At 49.9% G+C, this 22,292-nt stretch overlaps 1 protein-coding gene across 2 annotated transcripts; it reads right to left on the reverse strand.

Moving 5' to 3' along the window:
• Nucleotides 1-60: 60 nt before the first annotated feature.
• Nucleotides 61-22,094, reverse strand: LOC122365937 (macoilin-like). Of its 2 annotated transcripts, none has more exons than XM_043337592.1 (12): nt 21,649-22,094; nt 19,169-19,310; nt 18,249-18,375; nt 17,315-17,444; nt 16,846-17,015; nt 16,271-16,433; nt 15,544-15,726; nt 12,660-12,818; nt 12,317-12,443; nt 11,875-12,018; nt 11,277-11,451; nt 61-1,427 (listed from the first exon to the last, which is right to left on the reverse strand). In XM_043337592.1, the coding sequence occupies exons 1-12, from the start codon at nt 21,726-21,728 to the stop codon at nt 1,177-1,179; spliced, it is 1,851 nt and encodes a 616-aa protein (XP_043193527.1). In that variant the 5' UTR covers nt 21,729-22,094; the 3' UTR covers nt 61-1,176. The 2 variants fall into 2 exon arrangements, with proteins under 2 accessions (XP_043193527.1, XP_043193526.1); XM_043337591.1 differs by having other exon boundaries at nt 19,169-19,313; nt 21,649-21,865.
• Between the last annotated feature and the right edge of the window lie 198 nt (nt 22,095-22,292).

Here is a 22,292-nt window from a genome sequence, read left to right on the forward strand (position 1 = left end):
CGACTATACATCCGCTGGCTCAGTTCAGCCCCCTGGCGATCCGCACCGGCAAACACCGACCAACAAGGAGCGAGTCGCTCCATCCTGAATTTATTTGATGCTACAATTAACATCAAGAGAGCGTTCAACTGACCAGAGACCAACTCCTTCGTCCCCCGTGGACCTGCGGAGATCGTTGCAGCAACTCGTCCAAACCACGCCGTCCAGACTGGTCAAATCTCACACAAAGGACATCGAGCCGACTACACAGAACAAAGACATTAATCTAGGGCGATGCGATTAGAGCGGCCCTTCAATGGCGCATGTACTGCACATGCCCTGTTAGTTGAATCGAAAACACAAGTCGCTAGCGGCCATCCGTCTTCTGCGGCACACTGCCCCTCGCCAACCAACCAAGATTCGGTCGAGCCAATGGTTAAGTAGGTGCTTTTTGCGGCCAGCTATGCTTTTTGGGCACGAGGCGTCTGTGGCAACGTGGTGGTCATTTGAGTGTGTCGCGTGCACTGACCTCGAGGTTGAACAGACAATAATAGACTTAGTCCGTCAACCGTCTACTCGCCTTTGAAGACGAGCTCGGTGCGAAAATAAATTAACTGAAAGACATGGAGAACTGTTGATGTGCTCACAGTAGCTGGCGGTTCGGTGCGTAACATACCGCGCAGAAACCAAAAACACAAGCGCTTTCTCTCCAGGCATCTCGAACCGGAAACGCTTCAAAACGAAACAAGCATGAAAAGTCTCGAAAGCCTCTATCACATTGACATAAAATAGAACCAGTGTCAGACACGCAAAAGGATATTGACCAGTACTGTCCAATATCTTTCCGGATATAACGGTAAACTCGCTGGCGTTAACAGCCGCTAGCCAGAATATAACCCAAATACTGGTGAATGTCGTGGCACCTCGAGGCATCGGGCGAGCGTTAAGCGTGTTAAAGATCGCAAAGGACACCTGCCAAAAAGTGACCGCGTTTGTGTGAGCCACCCAGGGCACCAATGGAGCGTTAATACTCATGTTCGGCCGAGGCCGAGGCACCCAGCCCGTTTTGACCCAGTAAACCTTTGCAAAACAAAGCCGCAATCAAGCCGAGCAACTTCTGAATTCTTATCATCGCCGATTTTCTTTGTGTCACACAGAACGAAGCTTGCCGGGTGGTCGGTCTGTCGCAGTGCCCGCTTACGCCATCTTGGGCGTGTAGGCGGCCGCGTTGGGGTCCAGCTGACTCTTGGCCGGCGTCTCGGGCGTCATCTTCAGGTCGTAGAGGTCGGCGTTGGCGGCCGAGTAGCGCTCCATGCCGGTGCCGAAGCCGTTGTGGTCGCCGGAGATGGACACGTTGCTCGGGGACGAGAGAGACGGCATCACGGACAGCACGTCGGCCAGCTTGGCGTTCAGCTCACTGATCTCCCGCTCCTTGCTGGCCAGTTGTGCTGCAAACGCAGAACGGAGTGCTGGTTAATCACATCGTGTAGGTTGCTAAACTCATTGGGGCTTCAGAGCGACAGAGGTGCATAGAAAATCAAAACAAACAAGCTGGCAATTATGATAATGTGTCAGCTACCATCCCAGGCAAACGTGTGCCGATGGCTGAATTTAATCAAGACGTTTAATTGCCTACCAGCGGCTGTGTCATGCAAACTTTAAAGTTGAAGTTGAAGTTGAAATGATATTGCCAGAATACAACGCATCAAAGTTGATAGCCATTACAACATTGTGGCGTCGAACCGAAAGGCTACCCATGTTATGCACCTGCACTGAATTACAGGGTGTCCCATAAGTTCGTTCTCACATTATATTTGCATGTGAAACAGAGTACATTGCGTTTTGATATATTTCTGACCCCTCAATGTGCTCCCCATTTAATAGGCAAACACATGAACACATGCTGCGGCATGCCAACCGGCATGTTTGGCTGCATAGCAGGCTTAAAGTTAAAGGAAATAGTTCACTTTCACAAAATTATTTTTTTTGCAATGGATTTGTGATTTTTTATGTTCAAAATGATCAGCAAAGAAAATAAAACTATTTTACAACAAAAGATTATTTTCTATATTTTTGATATAGGAAGAACTTTTCAGTTTCTGTAAGGCACACGCAATCCAGTATGAAAAGAGCATGGGTCCCGAAAATTCTTCAGAAACTATAGAAATTATCGCGGCCACCGGCATTTGGGCGATCTGCTCGTGCTTTTGTTACTGGAGCGCCTCACTGGAGCGAATTTCTCTAGAGTTCTCGTAGATAATTTCTCTAGTTTCTCAAGAATTTTCGGGACCTATGCTCGTTTCATACTGGATGCGAATATATGCAAGGCACACATCCTCAACGCAAGACACATTTTTCGGGACGAGAAATAGAATATCTTTGCCTAGGGTGATCGTTGGGCTGTAAAAGCTCCTGATTTATGCTCGTCTCAGCCCAAGCTACGGAACTGCTATTCCAGTTCAAAACCCATGTTAAAAAGTGAACTATTTCCTTTAACCCAGACTGACTTGACATGCGCCGTGAGCGCCGTCCAAAGCCAAAACACCGTATAGGCCATTTTTTCCGAAATATGGTTTTTGATACCAGGACAATCCATTTTTGACGCTGCGTTTAGCTGTACCATTTATAGTTTTGTATCAAAAATATATTTTTTATTATATTAGATAAGGTATTATGGCTTTTGTGGATAAACCATGATTTAGCTACTTGGTGCCACCAAAATGCCGTATGGAGTGTGATTGTGAAATTCATCAGTTGTTTCAAGTCGTCAACTCATGCCAAAACACCGTATCACAGCGATGTGGTCTTTTGGCCTTGGCGGACGCTGAACCTATGCCACTTCATGCCACCGTTTCACGTGCGATGCGGTCTTCTGGCTTTGATTTCGAACGAGATTTCCGACAAAACCAGTGACAAAAACACCGTATTGACTGATATGCGGTATTTTGGCATAGGTTGGTGTCGGTAAATCCCCATCACCTTGAGATACACTCTTTTGGCACGAATGATTCAACGTGTTTCGGAAATAAGCTACCCAATATGAAATTCATGACAAAATTGACGGCGAGAATAATAACGACACAATTTTTAGAGGAATAATATTTAAAGATGTAAGCCGTTAGAGCAATTAACCTGCCACACTAGCACGTGGGCGAAGTGGCTCAGATCGAGGCTGCTCTGAATGCAGCAAACAGACGGCCCACCTCACTTTAGGCAAGGAAGCCAGTGGCGAATATCGAAGAGAGGCCGATCGTGATTGGGCTGCCGACGGGGTGACGGTGACGGTGTCATTATGATGAAAGAGGTGATGATACATACGATTAGGTCTGGCCATGCTCCTTCGTCCTTGGCTTACGTGTCTTCAACTGAACAGCGTGGCAATGCCCGAGAACACCCGCAGCGTCAGAAAGGACTGTTATCATGTGGTGTCCGTTTGCATCGTCTGGGAGTGGGAGGTGTAGCCGGACGTTGAACTGGTGGAGGTATCTGGTATTTACTTTTTGCTTGCAACTTGGGTCTTTCACACAGTCCAAAAGTGGACGCTGATGGATGCTGTTCAGTGTGCAATCGAACCACCTCACAATCCAGACTGACGCTAAAGTCGATCTAACCTGAAAACACCGGCATGAATGCCGATGTCTTAGCCGTGCCAGGTAAGTTAACTCAAAACCGAATCAGAAATCAGTTGGTTTCGGTACCTGTGAAAGCGGCCAGTGAACGCTTGAATATGCGTGGAACTCAGACTTTCCTATAACTAGAAGATGGCAAAACTTCCGTTGCTTCATTTAACTATTTTTAGCACCGTCTTCTTATTGTAGCCAATTTGTAGAAAAGCCCGATGTACGCATCAAACGTTCGCCCCCTCGGCTTGTCTTCAGTCTCCGACTCTCCGTCATCAAACACATTCCGCTCTCCCCTTTGAAGACTGGGTGAAAGTCCCAAGTTTCAAGCAAAAAAGTGATGCAGCCATGAGCCACGTCCAGATATCTCCACCAGTTCCACGTCCGGCTACACCCGTCGTCCCAGACGATGCAAACGGACACCACATGATAACAGTCCTTGCTGACGCTGCGGGTGTTCTCGGGCATTGCCACGCTGTTCAGTTGAAGACACGTAAGCCAGGGACGAAGGAGCATGGCCAGACCTAATCGTATGTATCATCACCTCTTTCATCATAATGACACCGTCACCGTCACCCCGTCGTCAGCCCAATCACGATCGGCCTCTCTTCGATATTCGCCACTGGCTTCCTTGCCTAAAGTGAGGTGGGCCGTCTGTTTGCTGCATTCAAAGTAGCTTCGATCTTATTTACTTTGCCCACGTGATAGTCTGGCAGGTATTGCTGAAATGCCTTTGACCCTAGAACTTTCCCCTAATTATTCGTGAATTTTGTCGCCAACTCCATATAGACCCGCCTATTTCCTACACATGATGCAGCATCGATGATTCCGAATGCTGGCAATTGTCGATGGATCATTCCATCATGTAAACTGTATGCTTCAACTTTACCGTAACTTGGAGGTCATCCAAGCCAAAACACCGTATTGGGGCATAAAACGCGATACGGTGTTTTTGCTTCGCGAAAAGGCACGAAATTTACATACAAACCAAGCCAAAACACCATATTGTGGCGGTCACACTTCGGCCTCCCCTCACTGTGCGCGCGCGACCGCCCCTGCGCGTGACCGGACGATCGTCCGACCGCCAGCTGACCTTGCCCCGGGGCACTGGAGGTCACAACCCCGTCCCGCTCCGCGCGGGCCAGCGCCGCACGGACGCGGCAGTTATCGACGAGTGCTCGGTGAGTGAACGTAACACGTGGTGGCAGCGGAAAACTGCAACGGAGCCATGGCTATGGCGAAGAATTACCGTTTACCGGAATTTGACGGCAGTGGTAATGTAAAAACGTGGATCAGCAAGATAGAAGTGATTGCCCGTGCTTGCAACTGGGACAGTTCAAAACCGGAACAGAAGACTTCCAGCGATTTCAGTGACGAAACTACGGCGGTGATGGCGCTCCCGGCGATCACCGGTCGGGCATTCGACTTCGCGATGCGCCTCTCCGACGGCGACAGGAACAGCTGGAAGAAACTGTGCGAGAAGTTGAATGCCGAGTTCGACTCTCCCGGACTCGCTGTTCAGTACGCGCTGGAGTTTCATCAGCGTATTCGCAGGCCCGGCGAATCACTGGCGACGTTCCTGTACGATCTGGAAACGTTGTGTGCTCGCGCCTACCCCGAGTGGGAGGACGCCACATACCGCCAGCGGCTGGTGAAGGATCGGTTTCTGATGGGCATCGGAGAAAAGTCGAGGAAACACATACTTTCGTTCTACCAACCAACGTGGTCGACAGAGACGGTTCTCCTGGAGGCGAGAAAGCTGGAGCAGATCGAGACGTCAACGGGAGGCGGCGCATCTGTGGGGGCCGTCCATGGTGCCCCGAGAGGAGAACAGTCGGACGCGTGGAGTACCGGCTCTCAACCTCAGCCCAGCGAGACTTCGGTGCTGTCGGCGCTGTCCGACAAGATCCAGATGCTGGAGGAGCAGATGCAGGCATGTCGCGTATTCCGTCCCAGCCGCGACTACAACCGCTCGTCCCGTTCGTCCAACAGGCGCCGAACACCGAGCCGTCGGAGGGAGGAGGGCTGCTTCAACTGCGGTGAACTCTCCCACTGGCGCTCTGACTGTCCGTACCAACGCCCAGCAGACCGGCGGTCGGGAAACGGGAACGGACCGAGGAGGATGTGAGCCGCCGCTCCTCGGTCCCCGCTGTAGTAGCCTCTTCTAGGGTGGCTCGGACGACTCCGCTGATCTGGGGCACCATCGACGGCGTCCGCGTCACGTGGCTTGCTGACACTGGCAGTGACGTCACGTTCGTCACCAGCAGCTGCCCGGCGGTAGGGTGCAAAGCGTTCCGACCCCTCGTGCACCCTGCATCGGCACCGGTGACTATTGATGGCACGCCGTTGAAGGTGAGGGGGACTGTTGATGCAACCGTCGAGTGTGGTCACCTGCCGCCGCGGCGTCACACGGTACTGATTGTTGACAGTGTGAACACCGAATGCGTCCTCGGCAATGACTTCTTGTCCCTGTATGGCGAGGTGGCGCTCGACTTCGTGCACATGACTATGCGACTGACGGAGAACTCTACGGCCGACGGGCGTGTGACCGGCGGACGCAGCCTCGGCGAGAGGGCGGTGGTACCCGGCGGCCCAGCTGCAGTTGCGGCTATGGAGAGCCGCGACGCTGGCGGCCCAGCCGCGGCCGGTGCACCGGCTACCGACGGACACCCAGTCGAGCTCACCGCGGACGTCACCATCCCCGCGGCGTCTGAGGTTCTGCTGGCGGGCAGAGTGCGGGCCGACACTGCATGTGCACCCGGGCAGCACATCACCTTGGTCGAGGACAGCAAGTTCACACGACGCTACGGGAACAGCCTCTGCGTCTCGAGCTCTGTGGACGTCATCAGGACAGATAGCGCTGTTCAGTTGCGGCTGTGTAACCCGGGTCGAAGTGCAGTGAAGTTGTACAAGTCGTGCACTGTCGCCCGATGTGTCGGCTACGCGGATCCGCCGACAGTGCGTGCCTCGCCGCTGAGCGATCTCAGCCGGGAGGAAAGGGAGGCAAGAGAGCGACAGCTGGAAGACATGGTCAGCAGCAAGGTCGCCGAGTCGGATGTGACGGACGAGCAGCGCCGTGCCCTGGCGGCGGTCCTGCTGCGACGCAACGGCGCGTTCTCCGTACGGGGAGAGGTCGGTATGTGCGACCTGGTGAAGCACCGCATACGTCTGAAGGACCAGCATCAGCTGCCCATCCGGATACCCCCGCGCAGAACCGACTGGGAGACCCGACGGAAGACCGAAGAGTTCTGTGAGGACCTAATGCGGAAAGGACTCATCCGCAGAAGCCACAGCCCGTGGAGCGCGCCCGTCGTCATGTGCAAGAAGAAGGACGGTAGCAGTCGGCTCACCATCGACTACCGAGGCCTCAACAAAGTGACCGAGTTCGACGCACACCCTCTGGTCCGGATCGACGACGCCCTGGACTGTCTGCAGAACAACAGCTTCTTCACCACACTGGACCTGGCCAGCGGATACTGGCAGTTCAAGATGGACGAGCGTGACATCGAGAAGACAGCGTTCTCGACCCACAGCGGCCATTACGAGTGGCTGAGGATGCCCATGGGGCAGAAGAACTCAGGCGCAACGCTGCAGATGGCGCTCCAGATGCTTCTGGCGGACTCGAACTGGCTATACACCCTGTCGTACGTGGACGATGTCATCCTATGGTCGAAGGACTTCGACACGCACCTGAAACGACTGGACGACATCCTGGGGAGATTCGCGGACGCCAATCTGCTCTTGAAACTGGGGAAGTGTAGTTTCGCCAAGAAGGAGGTACGCTACCTGGGGTACCTCGTGACCCAGGACGGCATCCGCCCTGATCCAGACAAGCTCAAGGCCGTAAGCGACTACCCGACGCCAGCATCGCACGAGGAGCTTCAGAGGTTCATCGGTCTGACATCCTACTATCGGCGCTTCTGTCCCAAGTACGCCGACATGGCCAAGCCGCTGCTGAGACTGTTGGAGAGGAAGGCAGACCGTACTTTCAAGAACGGCTTCAGATGGACTACAGAGTGTGACAGTGCTTTCCAACAACTGAGAGGCGTTCTGGTGACTGCGCCAGTCCTGGCGTATCCCAAGATGGACAGCGACTTCGAGCTGACGACTGATGCCTCAGATGTTGGGATCTCCGCGATCCTGTCTCAGAATGGCCGGCCCGTCGCGTTTGCCAGCCGAGTGTTGGCAAAGGCCGAACGTAACTACTCGACCACGGAGAAGGAGTGTCTTGGACTGGTCTGGGCCGTGGAACACTTCAGGGTCTACATCTACGGGAGGCGTTGCGTGCTCAGAACGGATCACAACCCACTGCTGGCTCTCTCCACCTCCAACAAGCTGAAGGGACGTCTCGCCAGGTGGGCTCTGAAGCTGTCTGAGTTCGAGCTCGACATCCAACACGTCGCCGGGAAGTCCATTCCCCATGCCGACGCGCTGTCCCGTGCGCCGGTCAGCGCCGTGCGTCTGACAGACACGGCTCTGGTGACACCGGAGGAGCAGGAGCGGGACGAGGCTCTGCGCTGTGTCAAGGACGGCATCGCGATCGGCAGGCTCGCCCAGACCGCTCCGGAGGGAGCACGACGGCTTTGGAGGAGAAGAGACGCGTTGAAGATCGAAGCCGGACTACTGATCAACAGATACAGGTGCCGCGGCCGAGAGCGCGAGCAAGTTGTCGTGCCGGCACACCTGGTGCCGGCTGTGTTGAGGCTGGCGCATGATGACCCCATGTCTGGCCATCAAGGAGGGAGGCGCACTCTGGATAGGGTAAGAGACCGGTTCTTCTGGGTCACGATGACTGCGGATGTCTCCGACTGGTGCCGTTCCTGTCAGGTGTGTCTCCAGGTGAAGCAGCCAGACCAGCGCGACAAGGCCCCACATCAGCCGTTGCCTGTTCCGCTGCGGCCGTGGGACTTCGTGTCAGTTGACATCTGCGGACCATTCTCGCCCAGTCGGAGGGGTAACAAGTACATACTCGTTGTCACAGATCAGGCAACGAAGTGGACGGAAGCGTTCCCGATGGAGCGTCAGGACGCCGAGAGCGTGTGCAAGGTCCTCATGGATGAGATCATCTGTCGCTTCGGCGCCATGCGTCAGATCCACTCAGACCAAGGGAAGCAGTTTGAGTCTGAGCTCTTCCGCATGCTGTGTGCAAGGTTCGGCATCCAGAAAAGTCGGACAACTCCCCATCATCCACAAGGAAACCCGCAAGCGGAACGGTTCATGAGAACACTCGGCAACATGCTCCGGTCCTACGTGTCGACAAATCACGCTGACTGGGATGCACGGCTCCCGGAGGTCATGGCGGCTTACCGGACAAGCGTACATGAAACAACGGGACAGACTCCACATATGCTGCTGCTCGGCTATGAGGCCACGACTCCAACAGATCTCGCGGCAGGTCGCGCCCGAGATGACAGCCAGATAGCATCACGCCTCCAAGAACTGGACGAGCTGCGCCATGAGGTGAAGGAGAAGGTGGAGTCCAGCAGGCGCGCCTACAGACGGAAACAGACCGTCAGGTTCAGTCAGCACGCTCCGGGGGACCTCGTCATGGTGTCAAACCTGAACAGGAAGGTAGGCGTCAGTCCGAAGCTGTCCAACAAGTGGATAGGACCGTTCGAGGTTCTCCAGTTGAAGAGCGAAGTGACCTACCGAGTGAGGGAAGTAGACGGCAGGAGGCGGTCTATGATCGTGCACCACGACCGCCTGCGTGCCTGTCCAGTGAGGCCTGACCGACTGCTCTCTGAGGACTGCAGCTCGGACGCCGGCACCCTGGCCCCCGTCCTGCCGGCGCCGGCGCCTGCACGTCGGGCTGACGAGACCCGCCTGGACTCGTTCGTGGACCTGGCCGTGGAAGACCTGCGTCATGGCGCGGCACCGGACGGTTCTCACGGACCGAGGGCTGCTGAGGATGAGCCCACCGAGGAGTCTGCTGAATCTGAGACCTGCTCCCCGCCGCAGCTGAACCGCTACCCGCTGCGAAACCGCAACGAGCCTGATCGGCTCACCTACACGAAGATGTAGCTGGAAGTGGGGAGGGAGGTGTGTGGCGGTCACACTTCGGCCTCCCCTCACTGTGCGCGCGCGACCGCCCCTGCGCGTGACCGGACGATCGTCCGACCGCCAGCTGACCTTGCCCCGGGGCACTGGAGGTCACAACCCCGTCCCGCTCCGCGCGGGCCAGCGCCGCACGGACGCGGCAGTTATCGACGAGTGCTCGGTGAGTGAACGTAACAATATCGAATGCTAAGTAAAATGATAATGATTACTATGAAATTTGAATAAATGTATCAATTCTGCAAGATCAGACAATTCTAATGGTCTTTTTCCTATCACGGAATGTTGATTCCTTCACATAGAAATCACACCTCAAAGTAAGAAAGCTTAAAATCGTTCTCCTGTAAAATTTGAAAAACCTGGGATGCGGTGTTTTGGCTTTGGACGGCAGACTGCTCCTCGAAGCTGGAACAGCGCTACGCTTCGACGAGCCTAATATTCTACATAACCAACAAATTTTTATAAAATTTTGATCCGATGAGGTGCCGGGCATGTGGTCTTGCCACAAACGCCTGTCACAGTCTCCTTGCACCGCTTTTAAGCTTTGCTTGGCCTGTGCACTAATGCACTGTCTTGCCTGAAGATGGGCCTACGACCTCTCGGATGCCATTTTCTCCTCTATAGATGTGTTCATACTCGCGGTTCGAGTTCAGCTTGAGGGTTGAAACTCCTCCTAGATGTTCTTGGAAAAGCATTATGCTTCACAAAGCTGTTTCTGGGACACCAATCGCAACCTGGTCAGCGTCTAGACGCCTATAACCCCACAATACCGTGACCTTGGCCTTTCGCATAGGAACATAACGGGACGAAACGGAGGCCTCCTCCTTCGCCCTTATGGGGTTGTTTTCGGGTTTGGACGGGTGTTTCATGTCGAACGTGGACTAGTTAGTCCAGATGACCTGGTTGATGTCCTCAGCCCTTTGGTTTTTTAGCCTCAGGCGTAACGAAACTCATGTTTGGCCATTTTAAGACGTTTTTGACTGTTTTGAGCCCTCCGGTAAGCAAAGCTTAAGTCACCTTGAGTTATGGACCCCGAAAGAACACTCTTAGACAGCTGGTAATCCATCCTGAAAAGTCTGCTTACCAACTTTCTAACCCTTTGACCTTTTTGATGGCCACTTTGGCGCCACACAGTTTTGGCCACATGGCTCACTCCTGAGAGCTGACAAAAAAGAGGATAAACTTACAATGATTGACTCCCGACAAATCATCGGTGTCACTTGCTGACTGTGCGTCCAGTTAGTGATGGACATTGTCTACAGATTGGTAGGCCTCAATCACCCTCAATTGTCGCGAATGGTCACGTGCTGACTAGATACCGAGACGTACCCGTATTGGAGACCTCTATGATGCGGCGTTAGCCGTCTGTGTAGGAAACGGGCTCTCTAGCAAAAACTACTTTGTCTACAGAAATTAAATGTGGAGCATATTTCTACCAGCCATGGCAACCACGTAAGCTCAGTAACGAACCAATTTCAGCGTGCCTTTAAGCAAGAGAGCCTAAAAACGTAAAATTTAGGTGAGAACGAACTTATGGGACACCCTGTAGCTACAATGACAAATGCATTATCTTCATCTTCATCTTCCAACGTAAAAACAACCATGGACGTGGATGTTGCTTACATTTGCTGATCTCTAGCTCGCGTTTGGCGTCTCCCAGTGCGCCGACCAGGTTCATCTTGTGACGGGTTTCCGATGACAGGTTCTTCTCCAGGTACTTGTTCTTCTCTTGCATGGCCGACAGCGCTGACATTAGGACGTTGGCGTCGTTCTGAGTGTCCTTCGCGCTGTGGAGGCTCTGTCAAACACATCACATAGAGTTAGCGACACAAGATGGTGAAAGCGGGGTCAAAGGGCGCCGCAACGGTAAACGCATAGTTTCCATCAATTCCTGACTTATAAACTGGAACTTGAAATGAAACAGTCGAGAGGATAGTATGCAGCACGTCATATGCGTGTGCAAATAAACATAAACATACCGACACTCCACAAGTCGAGCAGCGCAGGGAGATTCCTCAATATCCTTACACCCGAATATCGCAGTAGTCAATCAGACGGCAAAACGTCATGTGAATGACGGTCCGAAACAGACAACATAACACTAAATCCGTCCAGTGAAAGGGGTGTTCAATATACCGTGTGGGGTATCTCGCTCGAAACGGTGTCCCGTACTCGCGCAGGGCGCCAGCTGGGACCCCGCTCCGGCGCGCGCGGCGCTCACCTGCAGCTCTCGCTCGGCGGCGCGCACTTTGTCCTCGAACTGTTTGTTTTCGCGGCGCAGCTGGCGCGTCTCCGCCTCCAGCTCACGGCGCCGCGACTTGCACTGCTCCGTGCACTTGGACGCCTGCTCCGTCGCAGCCACCACCTGTGAATACATCAACAAATACGTAACTCAGACGCATACGAACATATTAATTGCAAAATTTGTAATGCATAACGTCAGACGGCGTGGCAATACGGGTAGTTAAAAAAAAACATCACGGCTTGCGACAACTATACAGCGATAATCGCAAGTATTTCGAATCAGAAAGCCGAATCCACGACATAAAGAAACAAGGTGCTCCACACTTTCGATCACGTCTATCATCGTCTCTCCCCTCCGCTCCAGACAGTTTGTAGTTTGTTAAATCGCGGTCCCTTGGGCAAGTCGATGCCCTTCTGACCTTTTTCTTTTCCTGCTGCAGCTGGCTTTCGGCAGTCTGTCGGAGTTTGCGCTCCTCGGCCACCTTCTTTTCCAGCGTGACCACCGCCTGCTTGTCCTGCTGGCGGCCGGTCACCAGAGTATGCAACCTAAAACGATAGACGGACTGATCAGAGAAACGTAAAAAAGAGCTGCCTGCGAAATCGCATCCTTTGATTAAAAATGATCATACATGAGAAAGGAACTAGCCTCGGCATCTGATGGCACAGAACAAAGCCAATGCGGCTCCCGCCAGTGGGCGATTTGTGCACCATGCTCATGCTTAATAACCTAGCAATGATAAAGCACAGCGGCGTCGTTCTCACTTGGATTGCAGACTGTCGTTGTCCAGCTGCAGCAGGTGAAGCTGATTCCGGGCATTTCGCTCCTGGATGACGAGATTCGAGACCTGCGAGCGCAGCTCCTGCTCCGTCTGTCGACTGGAGTTCAGGTCGACCCGGAGCCGCTTCACGTCCTGCTCCAACCTGCGAGCAAATGGAGGGAGGGGGCATTGTCACTCTTGTCAACCATTGAAGTAAAAAATAATAAAATAAAATAAAATAAAATAAAATAAAATAAAATAAAATAAAATAAAAATATTTAGGATCAAATGAGGTGCGGACCATACCTCGCTGCCCCACAAGAATAGTGTGCTGAGTAAAAGAAGCATTCAAGGATTTCATTTAAAAAACATCCATTCGCACCAAACACGTAGCACCCGCATCCATAGCTCATTGTAGTCGGGCGTAGCCTATGAAGGCTGTTTCGTTGGGGTTTCACCGCGATTCATTTGCAACGTGCTAGATGACGCCACCTTTAGCCCTGCTGACGTGAAAGGCGTAAAAGAGGAATGCCAAATTGCAGAAAACGCATGCAGATATATTGCCCGGAGGTTTGTCGTACGCGGCTGAAGAAAAGCAATTCTAATAGCATGGGACATCCCCAAAAGACGGTAAATAGCTTTTGAAAATACCCATCTCCAATTTTAGTGTTTTCTGGACTAAAATCTTGCGAGGAATCCGATGGTGTGGTCCCCGAGATCTGAAAAATTTCCATTTTGGAGATAGCACCTACTTTTTGAAAAATAAATATTCGTCAGGCATAATAGTCAAATAAATTGAAAATATAATGAGGTAATTTTTGTAACAACACTAGAATGTGTCGAACATGAATTAGAGATATATTTTAGCTGAGATGATACTATATCTGCGCATTCATGTACATGAACTATAGTTCGTTTTTTCTAAGTTCGACCCTCACTGTAAACGTCTCTTTGAACACAGCACGAGAATTGGTAGCTGAATTACTGAGAAAACTCGTTGGCGCACAATGATTTCGCAGACGATCAATTGTATCAAAATTATTTCTACCTGGCTCCTTTTTCCCAGAATCGCAGCTCGGTATTTGCAACCCCACAAGGATCGAGGACTTGTCAGGAAGTATAACTGAACTAATTACTAAATCGCACGGCGTTTAACGGAAGAGTATATCATCGGTGTTAGAAACTTATTTTGAAAATATTAGTTCATATCTCCAATACAAAGTGCGCTAACCAGTTTTCTCAGTAATTCAGCTAGCAATTCTCGTGCTGTTTCCAAAAAGATGTTTACAGTGAGGGTCGAACTTAAAAAAACGAACTATAGTACACTTAAACCCTCATCGGCCGAGAAGGGGTGGGGCGGGTGCCGCCTCATAGGGTTTTTCGTGATAGCTCAAAACACGCCTAGGGTAGACAGCTGAAACTTGGCATACCTTATCTTTTATTCAAGCTGGATCGGTTGACACCAACCGCGTTATCAGGTCAGGTCAGGTCACTGACCTATGACGTCATAAATGAGCCTCTGCGAGGTCCTCAGATGTTGCAAATTTGCAACGCCCTCAGTGCCAGAGGAACTTTCATGCAGGAAGATGAAACTTACAGGGTGTAGTATCCTTCAGAAGTCTCACAACTTGTATATCTCGGATTTAACCTAAATGTCACATGAGGTCAGGTCGGTTACGTGACCTCACCATTATAAGTCAATGGGGGAAATATGAAAACTGTTATTTTGGCGCCGGAAATGATCTAAAACTATCCCAAGCACATGGAATCGTGGTTTCATGATCGGACCTTGCAAGGAGTGCATGAAACCACGAGTTCATGTGCTTGGGACAGTTTTAGATCATTTCTGGCGCCAAAATTACAGTCTTCATATTTCCCCCATTGACTTACAATGGTGAGGTCACGTAACCGAACTGACCTCATGTGACCTTTGGGAAAAATCCGAGATATACAAGTTGTGAGACCTCTGGAGGATACTACGTCCTGTAAGTTTCATCTTCCAGTGAAAGTTCCTCTGGCACTGAGGGCGTTGCAAAGTTGCAACATCTGAGGACCTCGCAGAGGCTCATTTATGACGTCATAGGTCAGTGACCTGACCTGACCTGGCTGACCTGACCTGAAAGGGTGGTTGGTGTCAAAAGATCCAGCTTGAATAAAAGATAAGGTATGCCAAGTTTCAGCTGTCTATCCTCAGCGTGTTTTGAGCTATCGCGAAAAACCCTATGAGATGGCACCAGCCCCACCCCTTCTCGGCCGGCGAGGGTTAATGTACTAGTTTATGTACATGTATGAGCAGATATAGTATCATCGTAGATAAAATATATCACTAATTTATGTTCGACACATTCTAATTTGTTACAAATATTCACTCATTATATTGTCAATTTATTTGAATTTTATGCATGACGAAGTCGAATATTTACTTTTCAAAAAATAGGTGCTATCTCCAAAATGGAAATTTTTCAGATTTCGGGGACCACACCATCGGATTCCTCGCAAAACTTTGGTTCAGAAAACACTAATATTGGAGATGGGTATTTTCAAAAGTTATTTACCGTCTGTTGGGGCAATGTGATAGGTCATGTGCATTTGGTGACCATAGGCACGAAGTGAATAGAAGGTGGACCGCAGGTTTTTGACGCTGCGATCCACCATTTCTGAGCCCAACAGAAGAGACACTTGTCAAGGCTCAATGAACCCAGAAAGTTCGCAACGAAAGCTCAGCCGCACACGAATGAGAGCCTAACACAAAACACATGCCTTTTTGGGAATAATCTTACGAATCATAGCCTTGTAAGTCACTCAAAAATTAGCTTTATAGTTGATTTTATAGAACAAAAATAAGGCATGTGAATCTGGAATCCGGTGGCGGGATAGTATCGGCTCACTTTGAGATAGTGTCGTCCTTGCTGGCCACGTTGGGCACCACCGCGGCGACCGGGGTGTCCTTGACGCGCAACCGCTTCTCCTTGGCCGAGCAGCTGCTAGCCCACTTGGACGACCGCTGCGTCTGCGAGCAGTTCTTGTAGTTTTTCTCCTTGTCTTCTGACTCGTCGAACTCGTTTATAGAGCTGAAAGGGTATAGGCACCATATGTAACTGTTTATATTTGTCCGGAAACTATGTCGAAATGATTGGCATATGTATTGCTTCAATTGAACTAACAAAAGAGTTTTAAAAAACGGAAGTAGTGGCGTTAGCAATCATAAAAGCACCGCACGGTTAATGTCGCTAATGTAGGTAATGCTAGCACAAATGCCGCCTGATTCGACAAGCTCTTTAGGATATGACAGATCTAAATCTAGCAGCTACACCACATAGTCGCGTACCTGCACGTCATGCTCTAATAAAAATCAAAGGAATAATTAATATCTCAGAAGGCATGACAAAACCAGACCTTACATTGCTACATTGAATGACATCCTTCAAAATGGTGCGTATAGCTAAATTAAAACTCGCGAAGCCTGTCCACTTCCAGCAGAAGCTCTCTCAATGCAAGCCAAAATTAAATGGGGTGAAATAAGGCCGACCATTTTTAGGACCCGCTCGAGCTACACAGAGGACAAAAACAAATGTAACCACAATTTGCCAGCTGAACAACTGTTACGGGCCCTACCTCCTTCGCTGCTCCATGAAGTCGAGGTCGGAACTGATAGACCCATTGTGCAACTTGCACTTGGGTGTCCGCAGGTCCTCAGCAGACTTTTTAATTGACTTGGGCGACGTGTCGTGAACCCCGCCGTTTGAAATCGTCTCATCGCTCTTATCCAGCGTCACCGCTGAGGTAAACAGAGGTGAGCTCGGTCAGTTCAGACGACATGGCGGTTTACGTACGGCAAACCTGAGCATGGTAAGCATGGCAGTGCAGCATAGCATATTGACTAATTAATGGCAATGGAAATATTTATTGTAAATGTTACGGATGTCAGCATAAGAAAGCTGCATGGTGGGGCAGTGCGCAAGAGGCAAATGTTACCAGCGACCCGCAAAGTAATCACACCATGCGAAATCGCCAGAATATGTCAATGGTCGTCGCTACGGTATAAATAACTGAAAAGCACATGATCATTTCCGTTACACTTTACACTAATGCACTTGATGTTGATTATTGTGAAGTGTACACAATGATTGTGTATGTTTGCTGATCGCAGTGCATACATTACAATGTGCGCTGATTGAGGCGCGTCTTACCTCGCCGCTCGGGGCTCTCGTCTAGCGCCATGTCGGGCGGCAGGGCCTCCTGCAGCAGTTGTACCATCGTATCGTTCTGGCGCGCCACCAACTTCTGTCGGCGCAGCCGGAACCGGTGGCCCACGTAGCTTTTAAAACTGAACCCCAAGGATATCACCGGATACCCGATACTGAAACGGAAACAGAGCAACATATTTTGTCATCATCCGCTACAGCTGCGATTGCCCGCTCACCTTTACCGATGGTTACCATATTGCCAACTGTGCTGACGATCGTAAAGAGAAATAAACGCATCATGTCATACTTCCGTTATTCAAATAAACACCGAAAAGTCTATTTTCTCATGACGAATGGAATTGACCATTATTATGGTAGACCTTCTGCCTTTCACCGTTACTTAGTAAAAAGACATTTTTTCAAACCACATTAGAAAATAGTTTAAAAAAAAATGCACACTACAGCTACCCACCAGTGTGCGGCGAAGGGCCGACTGAGGTCGGCGTGGAAGAAGAGATATTTCTCATCTTTTAACCTCAGTGAGGCCTCTATGTAAATAAATAGGATCCACAACGATATTGTGGGAATGCAGATGCCGCGCTCTGAAACAAATCAGTAGCACGGTCGTCACAAAGGTGTCAAACTGCCTTTTCTTTGCCACCCCACGCTAATAATCAGCACTTATACACACACATACACTACTGCAAAATATAAGTACAGCGTAAGGCAGAAATATTTAACTGGTGTTTTCTGTACAGGTACTTGATCCTGTGTCCCCGTGTTTTGGGTGTATACTTTCATTGTTTCTTGAACAGACTGAATGGTACCTCCAACATGTCTTTTACAATTATACCTGTGCCGACTTTTCTATGTGGTAGATTCCCCTGGTGACTGACTGGGTAATGAAAAATGTTGTGTTGTATCTAGGAAGAGAGTGATTTGATGCCAGTTGGCTATGGCTAAGAAATACCCAGTGGGGATGGTCGGTGTAAGCTGTAAATCAGGAACACAGAAAAGGCCGACATGAGATCCAGGCTATTGGTGAATGAGAATGGGGGAAACCAAGAGGAATATAAAGCTGGCGAGGATGTGAGGGCTTTGGATTACCGAAGCTTTGAGGGAAGGCTACTGGTGTTGAAGGTTCTCTGTAAATCTTACACCGATCTTGACCTTGCCCCTGTTACGCTCTGTCTCTGGCAATGCTACCTAACTGATAAGAAGCAAGCAAGCTGACCATTCAAAACACTCAAGTCACAATATATATCCGTTAGGTACGAGTATCGGAAATCATACAGATTACAGTCATGTTACGTACAGCCATCACTCAAACCTACCAAACTTTCCGCCTAACACTCATAAACATCCACAGTCCACACATCCATAGGAGCAGACAGTCGTTCACTGACCTGCATGCCATACGTATTGCACCCATACGTATGTGCTGGCGGCGAAGAAAAGCCAGTGCACTGGTATGAATATGTAGCAGATCATGTCGGACGTGAGCGTCATCAGAACGAAGAACAGCGAGAACGCCTGCCGGGTGAAAAGACGCATCATCGGTGTGCTACCAAGTACCACAAATGTTTATTACCATGGGATGAGCCGCAACAAAACAGTTCCGGGGACGCTGAAAACTTGTACATTCTTCAGTATTTCTTAAATACTACTAAACGGAGAATCTTCCGTTTAGTCGCAATCAAATGGAGGCACCTAAGATTTTCATTCTGAGACCGAATATACATTACACACTTATATTGCGTTTGAAAACCGTTGACCGTTTAACTCAGTCCGGTTGATGCCACCTCTCTTTACGATCCATCCGAAAACGCGTTACTGGAAACAAAAAACGCTTAAAAGTTGGCAAATCATAGGCAGGTACCTTGAATTTCAACAGAATATTTTGACCCCAACCCAACCGCATTTGTAGGCCCGCCATAAGTGAACATCTGCAAATGTGATTTCGCAACGCTCTCAGTGCCAGGGAATCTTTCGCAGGGAAAGGAAGCTTTCAGTAAGTAGAAAGCTCCCGAAGCCTCACAAGGATTTCTGTCGAATTTCTTTTTAAAGAACCAAATGTAAGCACGTACAAGCAAACACTACTGGAACACGCACAAGCTCAACAACCTCAGGCATTCCGCGCCATTGTGATAGGCACTGACTGGCTGGAATCTATTGTTGATGTATTAAACAGATGAACGTCATGAGCATGATAGCAACGTTGTAAATGTGCCAAGTACTTTCAAGGTATGGAAGCAGTAAAACGACGGTTAGACGTAGCGGAACCAACACAGGTCGCGGGAACTCGCCATTAGATCGTGGTACTCACCAGACCCTGGTATCGAAACGAGTCGTAAACTGATCTGGCGAACATCCAGAATGGCCAGAAGTACTCAAATCGGAGCTCGAACATGAAGTCGCACATGAGTACTGCCGTCCACAGCAGGACCATCTTTAAGTACGTGAACGTGCTGCTGAAAAAAAACAATGGCTTAGATGAAATACCTCACAAAAACAGATCTCTACACTACACGTACGTCGTACATATATACCAGCTATGTACATCATGCACACATGTGTAGTTCGTTTAGGTATTTAAAGTTCGACCCTCACTGTAAACGTCTCTGAACACAGCAAGAGAATTGCTAGCTGAATTACTGAGAAAACTGGCTGACGCACATAGGTTTCACCGCCTTGCTTTCACCAGAATTCTTCACCAGAAGGGCGAAGGGGTATACCCTCTCCCCTCGTATAGGGGAGGGGGTAGTTGTTCGTGAATAAGTCACATACAAAGCGAAGGATTGCGACGAAACTGTACCCTAGAGTGTTGATCAGTTGTTTTGCCTGTCCTAAAAAATTTTGTTAACTTGACCCAGACGACATTGACTTGTGACCTCGTACTCGAGATCATGTCAGGCCATGAAATGTCATTTTAAGAAGTTTTAGTAGGTGCCAATTGTCATAACATTTCGATCATTGAACAGAGGCCAGTTTTACCAACAGAGAAATAGGCGCCTGCCGGAATTTTTTTGCCTGAAAACCGCTTCACATAGGTACTGACTACAAAGCGTAAACGCGATGGGCACGTAAGCCGATAGGGCTTTACCGTTTACGCTCCATATGTGAAGCGGTCTTTAGGCAAAAAATTCCGGCAGGCGGCTATTTTTCTGTTGATTAAACTGGCCTCTGAGCTTGAGGGTCACCCAATGAACGTGGACCTCAAAATTTGATAGCAGTGGCATTTGTATCGTCACGGGCAGCACACTCGCTTTTTCTGCGATGAAATTTCTGCATGATTTGCACTGAAAATTGGGTGCCTTTTTGTGCCAAAATTAAGCCACTTTTATATAAAGCACATAGTCGGCGCGCCCTTAAGCCCCAATAAACAAACAAACGATCGAGGCTATATCAACCAGACAGAGCGTTCCGGGGCCTTGGACGCACTCCCCTGTTTGGACGTCCAAATATTTTTTTCCACGGAAACCCAATATCTCAAGAGCTTAGCGCACTGTATCGTCGTGCCGGGAAACAAGGCCGGAGCCAGAAGTTCCGGAGCCACAAAAATCAGCGGAGCGGTGTGTTCGAGGCTGCCGGGAGCCAGCGAGGGCCGGGCAGCGGATCGGAGCAGCACGTGCTCCGGCACATCTGCCTCTTCTCGGCACATGGCGCAGAGCGACGTATGGCACCGCTTGTCTGGGCACTGCTGGCACGCCGCGGAGTGGAGACGGCCGATTCGGTGCACGTACTGAAGCGAGCGGCCCCAGTGGCCCGCCCTCATGTGGTGCACCGAAACGGCGTCCTCTCGGTTCTCTCCGGGGATAGGGAGCGGCGGCATGCTCCCGGGGAGTGAATAGTGACTCTGACCAGTTGTTGCGCCATTGATGTGAGGCCGCACAATGAGCCGCCCTAGGCAGCGAGCAGGCGTTTGAGGGCAGGCCGGCCGCTTCTTACGCCAGGTTGTCCGCGCTCCCATTCCCCTCGATACTGCAGTGGGCAGGAAACCACTGCAGTATTACTTAACGACGCTCAGCGATGTTCAACAAGGTATTCCATGCCTATCTCCACGCTGGAGGTTCAGGCCTCATCTGGGTGGCCGCTCGTCCGCTGAGTAGACTCAAGGCTGCTCGCCAGTTCGAGCATGTGACGACCAGGGCCAAGCCGTCTCATTCCGAAACCTCTCTAGCTGCCCATAGGGTCATAGCATAGCCGCCCATAGGGTTAATCTGCTGCTTGATTAACCAGCGTGCCAACAAAATTTGTTGACCGTCTTTGGAAAAAAAATTGTACAGCCACCCTGCGGCGAAAAAATTGGCCGCCACCATGCTCTGAATTTGGCGCATGCAAAGTTACACCGAAGGTGCACTGAAATTCCCTGCACAATCCAGCCACTACACTGGACATATTCGACGTAACAAATAGTCTGGCCTTGGTTTCACAAACACAACAAGATCGATTCTACAAAAGTATCTACTATCTACAGCTATCCTACAAAAGAAAGCTTCAATAGAAGATGCACAAATGTCCACAGCAGCTAAAAAGACCAATTACAATAGCGATCAGTAAAGCTGGCACTTCAAGCGGACAGGCAGACAGTTAAAGGCATGAGGTGTGCAACGCATTGAAGAACAAAATCAATATTTCCACATACAATGGAAAGTGAAGCTCCCTTAGTGATTGTTAGGGTTACCTGATGAAATGAAATGCCATGTAAGAAGGGCATCATGAGAGCTAGTTGTTGCATTACATGCCAGTTTGTGTGACAATTTTATGGGAAAATGCTCTCATAGACAATAGTGACGACGGGCTCACCTTCCGTACATTCCGTCCCCAATTTTTGTCTTCTTCAAGGGTCTTCTCAATTTAGCAATATCAGCATTTCGTCTCTTCATATTCCTTTAGTATCCAGGATGCTAAAAGTGTAAAATAAATTGGATAATGCACAGCTCCCACGGCATATAATCCCACTCATTCGCCAGCAATACACAGGTACCAAGCAAATCCACTCTGTTATGATGCCTTGCATATGCGCACGCAGCTGCTGCGCAAACCAAGCGCAAAACAGTAATTTCAATCACGGCTTCAATCAAGTTTTTTGCTCTTGCTTCCGTTTGCTTTGCCTATAAATAGGTTTTTCTTTAAATAAAATTATTTGTTTCAATTTTTTGTGAAATTTCCAAAAGAAACGAAATTTAAGTACAAATATTAATTTTGCTATCTTTCCCTGCATCAAGTTGGGACGGTTCCCAAATACGTACAAAATAACTTATATGGCCTTGCAAAATACCTATTTGCGGTTTGTTTTCGGCGGTATCTAATTCGTATAGCTCAAACATCACATCAATACAAAGCGATGACCTTGCATGATATCAGAATTGTGTATTGTTCTAATTTCCTCTGCGGCTAACTTTAAGTTATGCTGCGTTTTAGTTCTTCCGCAGAATCTTGCAGTGTTT

The sequence above is a fragment of the Amphibalanus amphitrite genome, unplaced genomic scaffold (genome assembly GCF_019059575.1).
Source record: "Amphibalanus amphitrite isolate SeventyFive unplaced genomic scaffold, NRLGWU_Aamphi_draft 000774F_arrow, whole genome shotgun sequence".
Classification (NCBI taxonomy): Eukaryota; Metazoa; Arthropoda; class Thecostraca; order Balanomorpha; family Balanidae; genus Amphibalanus; species Amphibalanus amphitrite.